Genomic DNA, 13,015 nt, shown 5'->3' with positions numbered 1-13,015 from the left:
CAAAAGTAAAGATAAATAACAAAATATGGCAACCCAATTACATGCAACCGTTCAGGCAATTAAGCAACCCTTTCGGCAACTCCGAACGGAGGAATTGCGCTTAGAGTTTCACTTACACTTGCAGTTACACTTACGGTTGCACTTATTTTTCTCTCGTGTGATAGAGGCATTAAAATGAAATTCGCGTGATATTTTAAGATGTTTGATTTTATATGCGCTATATAATATTTTCAAAAGAAGTTGGGCAATATTATCTTGGAAATTTTTCCAATATTACAAGAATATTATAGAAGATTTCCTTTGAATATTACTTCACGACTTTTATACGATATTTCAAAAATGTCTGACTATTGGCGCTATACGCGGACGGAAATTTCTCCGAAAAAATAGCTAAATAACAATTTTATTTGTGTTCTCTTTTTACTATATTCAACAAAACTCTTGAATAATCATAAATAAGATGGTATTCAACCTATTAACAGTGAGAAAAATGGTTTATTAACGGCTTTTACCTAATAAGGTTAAACAACCTGAATTTTATCGTTCCAACTAGGCTCATCTAATGAAGTCACTTAGTTCCTTACAACTGGGCTCATATTATAACCGAGAGAGCTAATCTGTCAACCTGATGACCGACGCAGAACGCTGGTTCGAGTCCTAGCGTTGAAACCACAATATTTTCTCCATTCCCATCAACTCAAGAAAAGTTTCCTTTGTCTCCAATTTGTGACCCTGGACTATTAGAATGCGGTAATCTCATTTACGCATAGATGACAGCACTATAAAGCTGCTTAACACAAAAAAAGTCTAGTATTTTAAGTATCTTAGGATAGGTGAACAATCAGATAAACTAATTAAACCACATCCCACGGTTCATTTGATAAAACACTACTCAACCACAACTTAACTCAAATGCCCATAACCAAACGAAAAGTCTAGCTCCAATGTGCAGTTAAATTTCCTTTCTGCGGTTTTGTAACCCTGATAATTGTAAATCGTTAAAAAACCGTACAGTTTTGTATTCATGGTTTTTTAAGCATACTAGTTGTCAACGATTTCAAAACCGTAAAGGTAAAAAATGTTCTTTACAGTAAACTTTATGGTTCATTCAATGGATAAGTACGGTTAATTGACTGTAATTTTAGAATGAAAATTCTAATAAGGTATAATGGACCGAAAAAGATGCTGGAATGAATAATTTTTTGAAAAATTTCCAATATTCGTGTTACTTGGGTTTGATTCTAAATTTGAATTTTACTCCATTTTTCACAAAATGACATTTAAGTTGAACTTAATAAAAATAATATTGCTTTAAACTTTAAGATTTAAGCAATAGCAACTTACTTGGAGTCTTTTTGTAATTCTGAAAGTTTCAAATCTCATCTACTACATTAACAAATTGTTGTAACACTTTTTCATATGTTACAATTAATGTGTATTTTTGACATTTCAATCGTTTCTGTAAACAAAAGAAGGGGCAATAATTGCAAAATATTTATTATACAAAATAGAGAGTTTTTAAGAATTTTAATAAATGTTCCATCTGTTTTTCCGACTAATTTCGATGGGTGTAATAGTTTAGATTAACTATTTCTTTTTTGCGCGATTTTTCAGCTGAAATCACGTTTGAAAAGAATCATCGTAGAATTCATATTTTTTTCTATCGTTAAGATCAGACGTTCCGATGCGGGATTCGAATCTGGGAGCTTCTTGGCAACCATCTGTATCATAGGGTACAGATTTTATTTGTTATCAGAAAAAATCTCTTTTCTTTTTTTCTATAGTTTCAGAGAATATAAATTTTCTTTCAGAAAGTTACAGAATTATTACGATTTTTAACAGGAAGTGGTCGAAAATATAAAGGAAAATGGTCGAAATTTTGAATGCAATTTCATCTCATCACAGCACAGACGCGAAAGAGAGTCATGTAAATTGCGGTACATTATTTATTTGCTTTTAAACATTGATTTTTTAAAGCTTTTCTTCTCAAGGTGGGCTTACTTTTTAAATAAATGAGAGTCCCGTATCCCTTGTGAACTTATTGCCGAATAATTTTTTTAATATCCCTTTTACTTTGACGTTAGACTTGCTAGGTGGCATCTTTTGATTTCCTTGCATTCAGCGCTTAGTAACGTTTGTGTTCGGAATTGTATTATTATCAATTTTTGAGGCTAAGCCTTACTCTGTTGTAGTTCAGTTGAGATAAATATTGTAGTTAACATTCTTTCAGATACCCGTTAGGATAGAATGGGTCAGTTCCCTGACACAGAGCTCTTGGAGACCGCTCCAAATTGTTGAGATGGTGCCATTCGGAAGAAGAAAAAAAAGAAAGAAAAAAACTGAAAAGTTTCATCGATTTTCATAACAGAAGAGTGGATAAATTCTTTTCTTGTCTTTTTGTTATGTTTGAACGATTTTGTGAAGAATTCAAATGTTTTGAAATTAAAATGCTCAGTAGAGTACAAAATAATTCCTAACACTGCACCGACAAAATTTTTTGTCCCCTTTTCATCAAAATAAAAATTCATGTAAAATACGCATTTAGAAATTCAGAATTTGATAGGAGCATTTAAAATAGAAGGATCAAACCATAGTAAGTAGGAACATTTCTTAAATTTGTAAAAACCATGAATTTTTTTGTATCTTTCTTTTAGATTTTAGATTTTTTATTGTAGTTTAATTTTCTGAAAGAAATATTTAAAATATTGATAGAAGAATTATTATTAAATAATAATGACGTCATGTGAATGTTGTTGTAGTTCATTTACGTCACACTAGAGCTGCATAATGGGCTATTGGCGACGGTCTGTTAAGCATCCCCGAGGATGATCCGAAGACATTCCATCCCAATTTTGATCCTTTGCAGAGGGGATGGCACCCTCACTTCGGTAGAACAGTTTAACGAGGACCCATACCTCACACCCTCAGTCCCTACGCTGACTGATCCAAGTGGTCACCCACCCGCACACTGACCGCAGCCAGTGATGCTTGACTTCGCTGCTAAGATGTGGGCTAACAAAATTGTTGAGGTTTGAGTTCGAGATTAGTTAGATAGTTTGAGTTTTCTGTGCTGGCAACATCTTCTTGTTTTTTACATTCATTTTGATGTAAATAAAAGTTAAGTTTTCAGTTTGTTCTATGTGACTTTCAGTCTAATTTACTCTCAACAGAGTCCAACATATGGTGCCGAAATAACTTAGTAAGTCATACTGAACTTGTTTTAATTACTTTCGTCATAAATCTGAATTGGAATGNTTGAGGTTTGAGTTCGAGATTAGTTAGATAGTTTGAGTTTTCTGTGCTGGCAACATCTTCTTGTTTTTTATATTCATTTTGATGTAAATAAAAGTTAAGTTTTCAGTTTGTTCTATGTGACTTTTAGTCTAATTTACTCTCAACAGAGTCGAAATAACTCGGTAAGTCATACTGAACTTGTTTTAATTACTTTCGTCATAAATCTGAATTGGAATGGCAACTGGTAGTGAAAAACTTGTAATATTTAAACGCAAACGAACAACGCTACGTACCACCATTACGAAACTAACGAAGAAATTGAACGATGCTGCTAGTACACAAACTGAAAAGGAATACAATATTGAACGTTTACAATATAAAATTAAAGAATTAACCTTGGCAGACGATGAAATACATTATTTTTTAAATAATGAAGAATATCAGGAAGACATAATAGAATGCGAAAGATACACAGAATATGCTCATTTGGCGTTATTTAATTTCAAAAGAACAGCGAATCGGAATACGAATTTAATTTCTGAAACATTGCCAACAGCTGCCAATATAAATAATTTTTCAGCTTCGCCTTCAAATGTTATAGTAAAGTTGCCTACAATAAAAATAAATACGTTTAACGGCGGCGAAATTGAAGAATTCCATAGTTTTTGGGAGCGTTTTGAAAACTGTATCGACAAAAACGAAAGTTTATCGCTGATTGACAAGCATGTTTTTTTGCGGGGATATTTAGATGGAGAAGCAAAACGAATTGTTGATGGAATTAATATAACTGTAGAAACATATGCAACAGCAAAGGATATTTTGAAATCGAAATATGGCGATAAAGATAAAATAATACAGGCTCATCTCGATTATTTAGAAAACCTAAAACCTGTCAAAAATCAGTCTCCAGCAGCAATAAATGAGTTATATATTGATTGTAATCGAAGAATACAGGCTTTAGATGCTTTAGGAGAAAAAACTCAAGCATACGGAAGAATTTTGGCTCCTAAAATACTTCGTGCTTTTCCTCATGAAATCTGTCGTAATTGGATTGTACATGCCAAACGTGAAAATTTTGCTGAAAGCGATATTTCAAAATTAATGAAATTTTTATCAGAAGAGGTCGAGGGATCAATTACTGTAAGTAATATTAAATGTTCACTAGCTCCAGACTATCCTATTAAATCTTCCTTAGAAAATTTTAATGTGAATTCTAAATCAGTTACCAAAAGTAAAATAATGTCACCCTTTTGTCCCTTCTGTGAAACTGTCGGACATTAACCTCAACAGTGCAATGTTGTATTGGACATAGACGTGCGCATACAGAAATTGAAGACTATTAATAGATGTTTTTTGTGCACTAACCGAGGACATACCAAAAAAAATTGCACCCGTAGAGAAAAATTTTTCCGTTCCAAATGCAAGAGAAAACACCATACATCAATATGCAAACCTCTAACCAATGAGCAGCCTGTGGCTACATCTACAAACAAAATTGATGTATCGCCTTCCAGTTTCGTTCATTTGCAAACTGCACGAGTTTTCATAACTGGGCCCACTGGCATTACAAAACTGACACGTTGTCTTTTGGATGGTGGAAGTCAATCTAGTTTCGTTTCTTCTAATCTTGTGGATACTTTAAAACTTCCAGTAATTTCAACCAGACATTTGGACATTCAAGCCTTTGAATCCCCAGCTAATGTTGGCTACATGCGAAGACAAGTCAAATTTCAGTTATCAAGTATCTGGGACAAATCTAAAGTTAATGTTACTGCATTTGAAAGCTCCAACAAATATGCATCACACCTACCTTCATCAACGGATGTTTCACTCTTTGCTAAAAACAAGCGAATGAAACTTGCTGATCCAGATGATTCATTGTCGAACTTACCAATTGAGATTTTAATCGGTGCAGATTACTACTGGATTGTTATGAATTCTGAAGCTCCAGTCAGGTTGTCGGATTCTCTGGCCTTGGTCCCATCAAGTTTTGGTTGGGTACTTAGTGGAACTCGATCACACGCAACAGTTTCCTTCATTTCAACGGTTCATAATGTTGATGTGGATACTTCAACTCAGGAATTAGACAATGTGGTACGAAATTTCTGGAACTTAGAGAGCATTGGCATACAACCAACACAAGAAAAAATAAGTCCTCACAACTCTGAACTCTTAACGAACTTTCATCAATCTTTTGAAATCATCGATGGTAGAAGAGTTGTAAAATTGCCTTGGAAACCAGAAGTTCAACTTTCGTCGAACAATTATGAAGTCGCAATTCAACGATTTAAATCTTTAACAAGGAAAATGCATGCAAATTCAGAATTCAAAGAAAAATATATTGAGCACATGCAAGATTACATTGATAAAAAACACGTTGAAGTTGTCTCAGAAACACATAATGAGGAAGGTTTATATTACTTGCCCCATCACGCTGTAAAGAAAATCACAAATGGAGAAACTAAGTGGCGTATAGTTTTTGATGCATCTTCACATTCTCCAGGTCACCCATCTTTGAACGACGCTCTTGAAGTAGGACCAAATCTTCTTCCCGATATCTTAGCCACATTGTTGAGATTTCGACTTTCTAAAATAGCAATCACTAGTGATGGGCGACAAGCATTTCTGCAGCTGATTCTAGCAGAAGAAGACAGAGATGCAACACGATTTATTTGGTACAATACTACATATACTCCTGATGGGAAACTCTGCACTGAAGATAAAATTGTAACCTATCGATTCACACGTCTTCCATTTGGACTCGTCTCTAGTCCATTTTTATTAGCAGCTTCTCTTCGTGAATTGGCTACAAAACACAAACAAGCATANTAAAAGTTAAGTTTTCAGTTTGTTCTACGTGACTTTCAGTCTGATTTGCTCTCAACAAAATCCAACATTTGGTGCCGAAATAACTCGGTAAGTCATACTGAACCTTTTATAATTACTTTCGTCAAAAATCTGAATTGGAATGGCTACCGGTAGTGAAAAACTTGTAATATTTAAACGCAAACGAACAACGCTACGTATCGCCATTACGAAACTAACGACGAAATTAAACGATGCTGCTAGTACACAAACTGAAAAGGAATACAACATTGAACGTTTACAAGATAAAATTAAAGAATTGACCTTGGCTGATGATGAAGTACATAATTTTTTAAATGATGAAGAATATCAGGAAGACATAATAGAATGCGAAAGATACACAGAATATGCTCATTTGGCGTTATTTAATTTCAAAAGAACAGCGAATCGGGACACGAATTCAATTTCTGAAACATCGCCAACAGCTGCCAATATAAATAATTTCTCGGCTTCGCCTTCAAATGTTACAGTAAAGTTGCCTACAATAAAAATAAATACGTTTTACGGCGAAATTGAAGAATTCCATAGTTTTTGGGAGCGTTTTGAAAACTGTATCGACAAAAACGATCGCTGATTGACAAGCATGTTTTTTTGCTGGGATATTTAGATGGAGAAGCAAAACGTATAGTTGATGGAATTAATATAACTGCAGAAACATATGCCACAACAAAGGATATTTTGAAATCGAAATATGGCGATAAAGATAAAATAATACAGGCTCATCTGGATTATTTAGAAAACCTAAAACCTGTCAAAAGTCACTCTCCAGCAGCAATAAATGAGTTATATATTGATTGTAATTGAAGGATACAGGCTTTAGATGCGTTAGGGGAAAAAACTCAATCATACGGAAGAATTTTGGCTCCTAAAATACTTCGTGCTTTTCCGCATGAAATCTGTTGAAATTGGATTGTACATGCCAAACGTGAAAATTTTACTGAAAGCGATATTTCAAAATTAGTGAAATTTTTATCCGAAGAGGTCGAGGGAGCAATTACTGCAAGTAATATTAAAGGTTCACTAGCTCCAGACTATCCAATTAAATCCTCCTTAGAAAATTTTAATGTGAATTCTAAATCAGTTACCAAAAGTAAAATAATGTCACCCTTTTGTCCTTTCTGTGAAACTGTCGGACATTGGCCTCAACAGTGCAATGTTGTAACGGACATAGACGTGCTCATACAGAAATTGAAGACTAGTAATAGATGTTTTTTGTGCACTAACCGAGGACATACCACAAAAAATTGCCCCCGTAGAGATAAATTTAGCTGTTCCAAATGCAGGAGAAAACACCATACATCAATATGCAAACCTCTAACCAATGAGCAGCCTGTGGCTACATCTACAAACAAAATTGAGATATCGTCTTCCAGTTTCGCTCATTTGCAAACTGCACGAGTTTTCATAACTGGGCCTAATGGCATTACAAAACTGGCACGTTGTTTTTTGGATGGTGGAAGTCAATCTAGTTTCGTTTCTTCTAAACTTGTGGATACTTTAAAACTTCCAGTAATTTCAGCCAGCCATTTGGACATTCAAGCCTTTGAATCCCCAGCTAATGTTGGCCATATGCGAAGGCAAGTCAAATTTCAGTTATCAAGTATCTGGGACGAATCTAAAGTTAATGTTACTGCATTTGAAAGCTCCAACAAATATGCATCACACCTACCTTCATCAACGGATGTTTCACTCCTTGCTAAAAACAAGCGAATGAAACTTGCTGATCCAGATGATTCATTGTCGAATTTGTCAATTGAGATTTTAATCGGTGCAGATTTCTACTGGATTGTTATGAATTCTGAAGCTCCAGTCAGGTTGTCGGAGTCCCTGGCATTGGTCCCATCAAGTTTTGGTTGGGTACTTAGTGGAACTCGATCACACGCGACAGTTTCCTTCATTTCAACGGTTCATAATGTTGATGTGTATACTTCAACTCAGGAATTAGACAATGTGGTACGAAATTTCTGGAACTTAGAGAGCATTGGCATACAACCAACACAAGAAAAAATAAGTCCTCACAACTCAGAACTCTTGACGAACTTTCATCAATCTTTTGAAATCATCGATGGTAGAAGAGTTGTAAAATTGCCTTGGAAACCAGAAGTTCAACTTTCGTCGAACAATTATGGGGTCGCAATTCAGCGTTTTAAATCTTTAACAAGGAAACTGCGTGCAAATTCAGAATTCAAAGTAAAATATATTGAGCACATGCAAGATTACATTGATAAAAAACACGTTGAAGTTGTCTCAAAAACACATAATGAGGAACGCTTATTTTACTTGCCCCATCACGCTGTAAAGAAAATCACAAATGGAGAAACTAAGTGGCGTATAGTTTTTGATGCATCTTCGCATTCTCCAGGTCACCCATCTTTGAACGACGCTCTTGAAGTAGGACCAAATCTTCTTCCTGATATCTTAGCCACATTGTTGAGATTTCGACTTTCTAAAATAGCAATCACTAGTGATGGGCGACAAGCATTTCTGCAGCTGATTCTAGCAGAAGAAGACAGAGATGCAACACGATTTATTTGGTACAATACTACATATACTCCTGATGGGAAACTCTGCACTGAAGATAACATTGTAACTTACCGATTCGCACGTCTTCCATTTGGACTCGTCTCTAGTCCATTTTTATTAGCAGCTTCTCTTCGTGAATTGGCTACAAAACACAAACAAGCATATCCTACAGCAACTAGACACGTTGAGAATAACATCTATGTGGATGATTTTGTAACGAGAACATCTACGGATACTGGAGCTCTGATTCTTTACCAAGAACTGCAGCAACTTACATCACTTATTAGCCTACCATTAGACAAATGGACTACAAATTCTAAGATTTTGAAAGATATGTGGAAACAAGAAAACGTCTCGTTTAAGGATATTACGCAGGTCTTGGGTGTTAAATGGGATACTAACAGTGATGTTTTTCAAATTGATGTGCTGACAAAAATTGTTCAAGCATGCAAAGAACCAGTAACAAAACGCTTACTACTGAAGCTGATGTCAAAGTTTTACGATCCTCTAGGCCTGTTTGCTCTAGTTATAGTTGTTGTGAAGATATTGTTTCAAGATACATGGTTTAGTGGTATTCAGTGGGATGAACTATTACCTCCATCTGTAGCACAGCAGTGGCACAAGTGGATAAATGAATTACACTATCTGAATGAAATATGCATCTCAAGATGGATTGGCTTTTCGGAAAATTCCGACGCTACCATACATGTGTTTTGCGACGCTTCGGAACGTGCATATGGTGCTTGCTTATACGCTCGTCACGCAGATGATATTTCTACAGAGATCCATCTCATTTGCAGTCGAAATAAACTAGCCCCAATCAAAAGGGTCACCCTTCCGAGACTTGAATTGTTAGCTGCACTACTAGGAGCTCGCCTACTCCGATACTTTTGCAGGGAAACGAACATGAATTCCCACACTGCCATACTATGGAGCGATTCTACTGTAGCTTTAAGTTGGATAAAGGGAAATCCTAACCAGTGGAAAACATTTGTCTGCAACAGAACAACAGAAATCCTTCAAAACACTACTTCAGCACAATGGCGCCACTGTCCCGGTACAGATAACCCTGCGGATCATCTTACTCGTGGTACCTTTCCATCACAGTTATCGATTTTAGAATCTTGGTGGCACGGCCCTAAATGGCTAAAACATGATCCAGAAACTTGGCCTATCAAAGTTTTGTCTACACGTACACACTCTTTAGTTGAAGCTGAATCACGAAAAACCAAATTTCAATCCTCCTACGTTGCAACTGCAGAAACCATCATAGAAATATCTCGATATAGTTCTTACACGAAACTTCTTCATGTGACTGCCTGGATTCTACGTTTTGTATACAACTGTAAGAGTCAGCAACACATAACTCATGAACTGAATTGTAATGAAATAGAGAAAGCTAAAAACTATTGGATACAAACTGTACAGAATCAATGTTTCTCAGCTGAAATAAATACCTTAAAAGCTGAACGTCCCCTGCCGAAAAAATCCAAAATTTCCTGTTTCAATCCCTTTCTCGAAGATAATTATTTGCGCCTTGGAGGAAGGCTACAATTTTCAAACATTTCATCTGATACTCGACACCCTTTATTGCTCGATGGTAAACACTATTTTGTCCACCTATTGATCCAGCATACCCACATACGACTTCACCATTTAGGTGTGCGTATAATCCTGTCCGAGTTACGTTCAACCTTCTGGATTTTAAGAGGACGTCAAGCTATAAAGCAAGTTATTCACAAATGCTTGCCTTGCAAGCTGTCCAAAGCAAAATACGGAAAACAAATCGAAGCTTCTTTACCTCCTGAAAGAGTATTGTACCTTCTGCTCCATTTACTACCACAGGAATTGATTTTGCTAGACCTGTGAACATTCGATGTTTGAAATCAAGAGACACAGCCTACATAACACTATTTACTTGTGCAACAACACGTGCATTACACATTAAACTTGTGTCGGATATTACCACAGACAAATTTCTTTTGGCACTACAACGTTTTGTTGGCCGCAGAGGACTCCCACACACAATCTATACCGACAATGCTACCACTTTTCATGCAGCAAATAAGGACTTGATTCTGTTATGGCAAGAGCTCTGTCATCGGCTAATATTCAACAATATTATGCCCAAAATGGCATAACTTGGAAATTTATCGCCCCACGAGCGACTTGGTGGGGAGGCTGGTGGAAAAGCCTGATAGGAATTGTCAAGCGATGTCTACGAAAGGTACTCGGACGAGCACTTCTTGACGAGGAAGGTCTGTCCACGGCCCTCATTGGAATAGAAGCCGCTCTGAACAGCCGACCATTAATATACGAAGATGGAGAAGATAACAGTTCCACAGCCTTAACACCAAGCCATTTCTTGACAGGACGAAAACTAACGGCCATTCCATCCAGCCCAAATAATAACACAAAGCAAAGAAAGATCTACAAGAAGCAGCAAGACTTACTCGACTACTTTTGGAAAAAATGGTCCAATGAATATTTGCTTCAATTGCGGTCATTTCATCAAGTTCGTAATCAGGACAATATCATTAACATCCGAATTGGTGATATTGTACTCCTACAAGAGGATGTCCGACCACGGCACATATGGAAGAAAGCTAGAGTGGTGAACTTGCATGAAGGACGAGATGGAAAAATTAGATCCTGTGAGCTGATTGTTAATGGTCTTAATATAACCCGTCCGGTAGCTCTGGTCATCCCCCTCGAGGTCTACCAGGGTGGGGAGGATGTTGAGGTTGAGTTCGAGATTAGTTAGATAGTTTAAGTTTCCTGTGCTGGCAACATCTTTCTTGTTTTTATATTCTTTTTGATGTAAATAAAAGTTAAGTTTTCAGTTTTTTCTACGTGACATTCAATCTAATTTACTCTCAACAAACCTGATCAAAGTGGTCACCCACGCTCTTACTGACCTTAGTTAGGGATGCTTGAATTCCGTGTTCTACTGGGAATCGTACCTTACAATCAGTTCACTGCTGGACCAAAATCAGGATAAACGATTCCAATTCTGGATTGATGTTAATGACTGGGCTTACAAATGGTTGAAAAACCAACTGAAAAACTGGAATGCCAATGGCTGGGTAATGTTTGCTAGTGGTTGAATGAGAAATATTTAATAATTAATGACTGAAAAAGATGTGTTCGTCAAGAACTGGATAAAATGTATTTGCAAGTGCCGAGAGTGCAAATATTTGCCAACGCCAGGAGATATATTAGCCAATGCAATGATAAGAGATATATGCCAATGACTGAATGATAGTTGTCTAAACAATGGCTGGATAAAAGACGCTTGCCAATGACTGAATGTTAAATGTTTACCTACACTATCTGGCCATTAATGACCGGACACCCCTCATTTCGGATACATGAGGTGCTAGTATCAAGTCAGTAGGGCGTAGGGCCGCCACGCGCCCAAATCACAGCTTTAACCCTTCTAGGAAGGCTATCCACTAGGTGTTGGTACACGGCGGCAGGTATTGCCCGCCATTCCTCCTGTAACATGGCGAAGATTTGAGTGGTGGTTTTGGGGCATTGTGGTCTGGCCCTCAACCGGCGCTCCAACTCATCCCAGAGATGCTCAATTGGATTGATGTCAGGACTTTGGGATAGCCAGTCAAGCTCTTGCACCTCCATTTCATCAAACCAGTCCGTGATGGCATGTGCTTTATGAATGGCAGCGTTATCGTGTTGAAGCACAAACGGGCCATTACCGAACTGTTGCAACAGGGTGGGAAGCGCTGAATTGTCCAGGATGTCTCTATACCCTTCTGCGTTCAGGGTTCCACGCACTAACACCAAGGCTCCAAGGCCAAACCATGAGAAAAAGGACCAAACCATAATTCCTCCACCGCCAAACTTCACAATGGGGACAATGCATTCGGGTAGGTACCATTTTCCGGGCATTCGCCAAATCCACACTCGGCCATCAGAGTGCCACAACATGTAGCGTGACTCATCACTCCACATAACGCTTTTCCATTGCTCTACTGTCCACTGGCGACGTGCTCTGCACCACTGAAATCGGTGGCTGGCGTTTGATGGAGAGATGTTTGGCTTATGTGCTGCTGCTCGTCCATGGAATCCTTGTGCAATCAGCTCCCGACGAATGGTACGTGCACTGGCAACACTGCCAGATGCAGCCCGGAAGTTGGTAGCGACAGTGTCCAACGACATTTGTCGGTTTGCCTTCACTACACGTCGAAGAGATCGTCGATCCCTGTCGGACATTATTTTGGGCTTGCCGGGTCGGGACTGCGGTTTTATCACTCCCTCTCGTTCCCATTTCAACACGACGTCACCAACTGTTGACTGTGGTACCTGAAACTTGTCGGAGATGGCACGTATGGAATGACCAAATCGGTGGGCGCCTATGATCATGCCCCTTTCC

General features: G+C 37.5%; 4 protein-coding genes across 4 annotated transcripts; all 4 read left to right on the top strand.

Moving 5' to 3' along the window:
* The first annotated feature begins 3,468 nt into the window (after positions 1-3,468).
* LOC122270186 (uncharacterized) lies at positions 3,469-6,066 on the top strand. The gene is made up of 2 exons (XM_043046646.2): positions 3,469-4,374; positions 4,525-6,066. The coding sequence occupies exons 1-2, from the start codon at positions 3,469-3,471 to the stop codon at positions 6,064-6,066; spliced, it is 2,448 nt and encodes an 815-aa protein (XP_042902580.2).
* A 136-nt stretch (positions 6,067-6,202) lies between these two features.
* Positions 6,203-6,673, top strand: LOC122270183 (uncharacterized). Its single transcript, XM_043046632.1, has one exon. The coding sequence runs from the start codon at positions 6,203-6,205 to the stop codon at positions 6,671-6,673; it is 471 nt and encodes a 156-aa protein (XP_042902566.1).
* Positions 6,674-7,197: 524 nt separating this feature from the next.
* On the top strand, positions 7,198-10,491 carry LOC122270180 (uncharacterized). Its single transcript, XM_043046628.1, has one exon. The coding sequence runs from the start codon at positions 7,198-7,200 to the stop codon at positions 10,489-10,491; it is 3,294 nt and encodes a 1,097-aa protein (XP_042902562.1).
* A 214-nt stretch (positions 10,492-10,705) lies between these two features.
* Positions 10,706-11,386, top strand: LOC107437924 (uncharacterized). The gene has a single exon (XM_016050070.1). It carries the CDS (start codon positions 10,706-10,708, stop codon positions 11,384-11,386), a length of 681 nt encoding a protein of 226 aa, XP_015905556.1.
* Positions 11,387-13,015: the final 1,629 nt, after the last annotated feature.

This window comes from Parasteatoda tepidariorum, chromosome 4 (genome assembly GCF_043381705.1).
Source record: "Parasteatoda tepidariorum isolate YZ-2023 chromosome 4, CAS_Ptep_4.0, whole genome shotgun sequence".
In the NCBI taxonomy this organism is placed as follows: Eukaryota; Metazoa; Arthropoda; class Arachnida; order Araneae; family Theridiidae; genus Parasteatoda; species Parasteatoda tepidariorum.
Note: the sequence above shows the minus strand (reverse complement) of the source record. Positions and strands in the feature narration are given on the sequence as shown.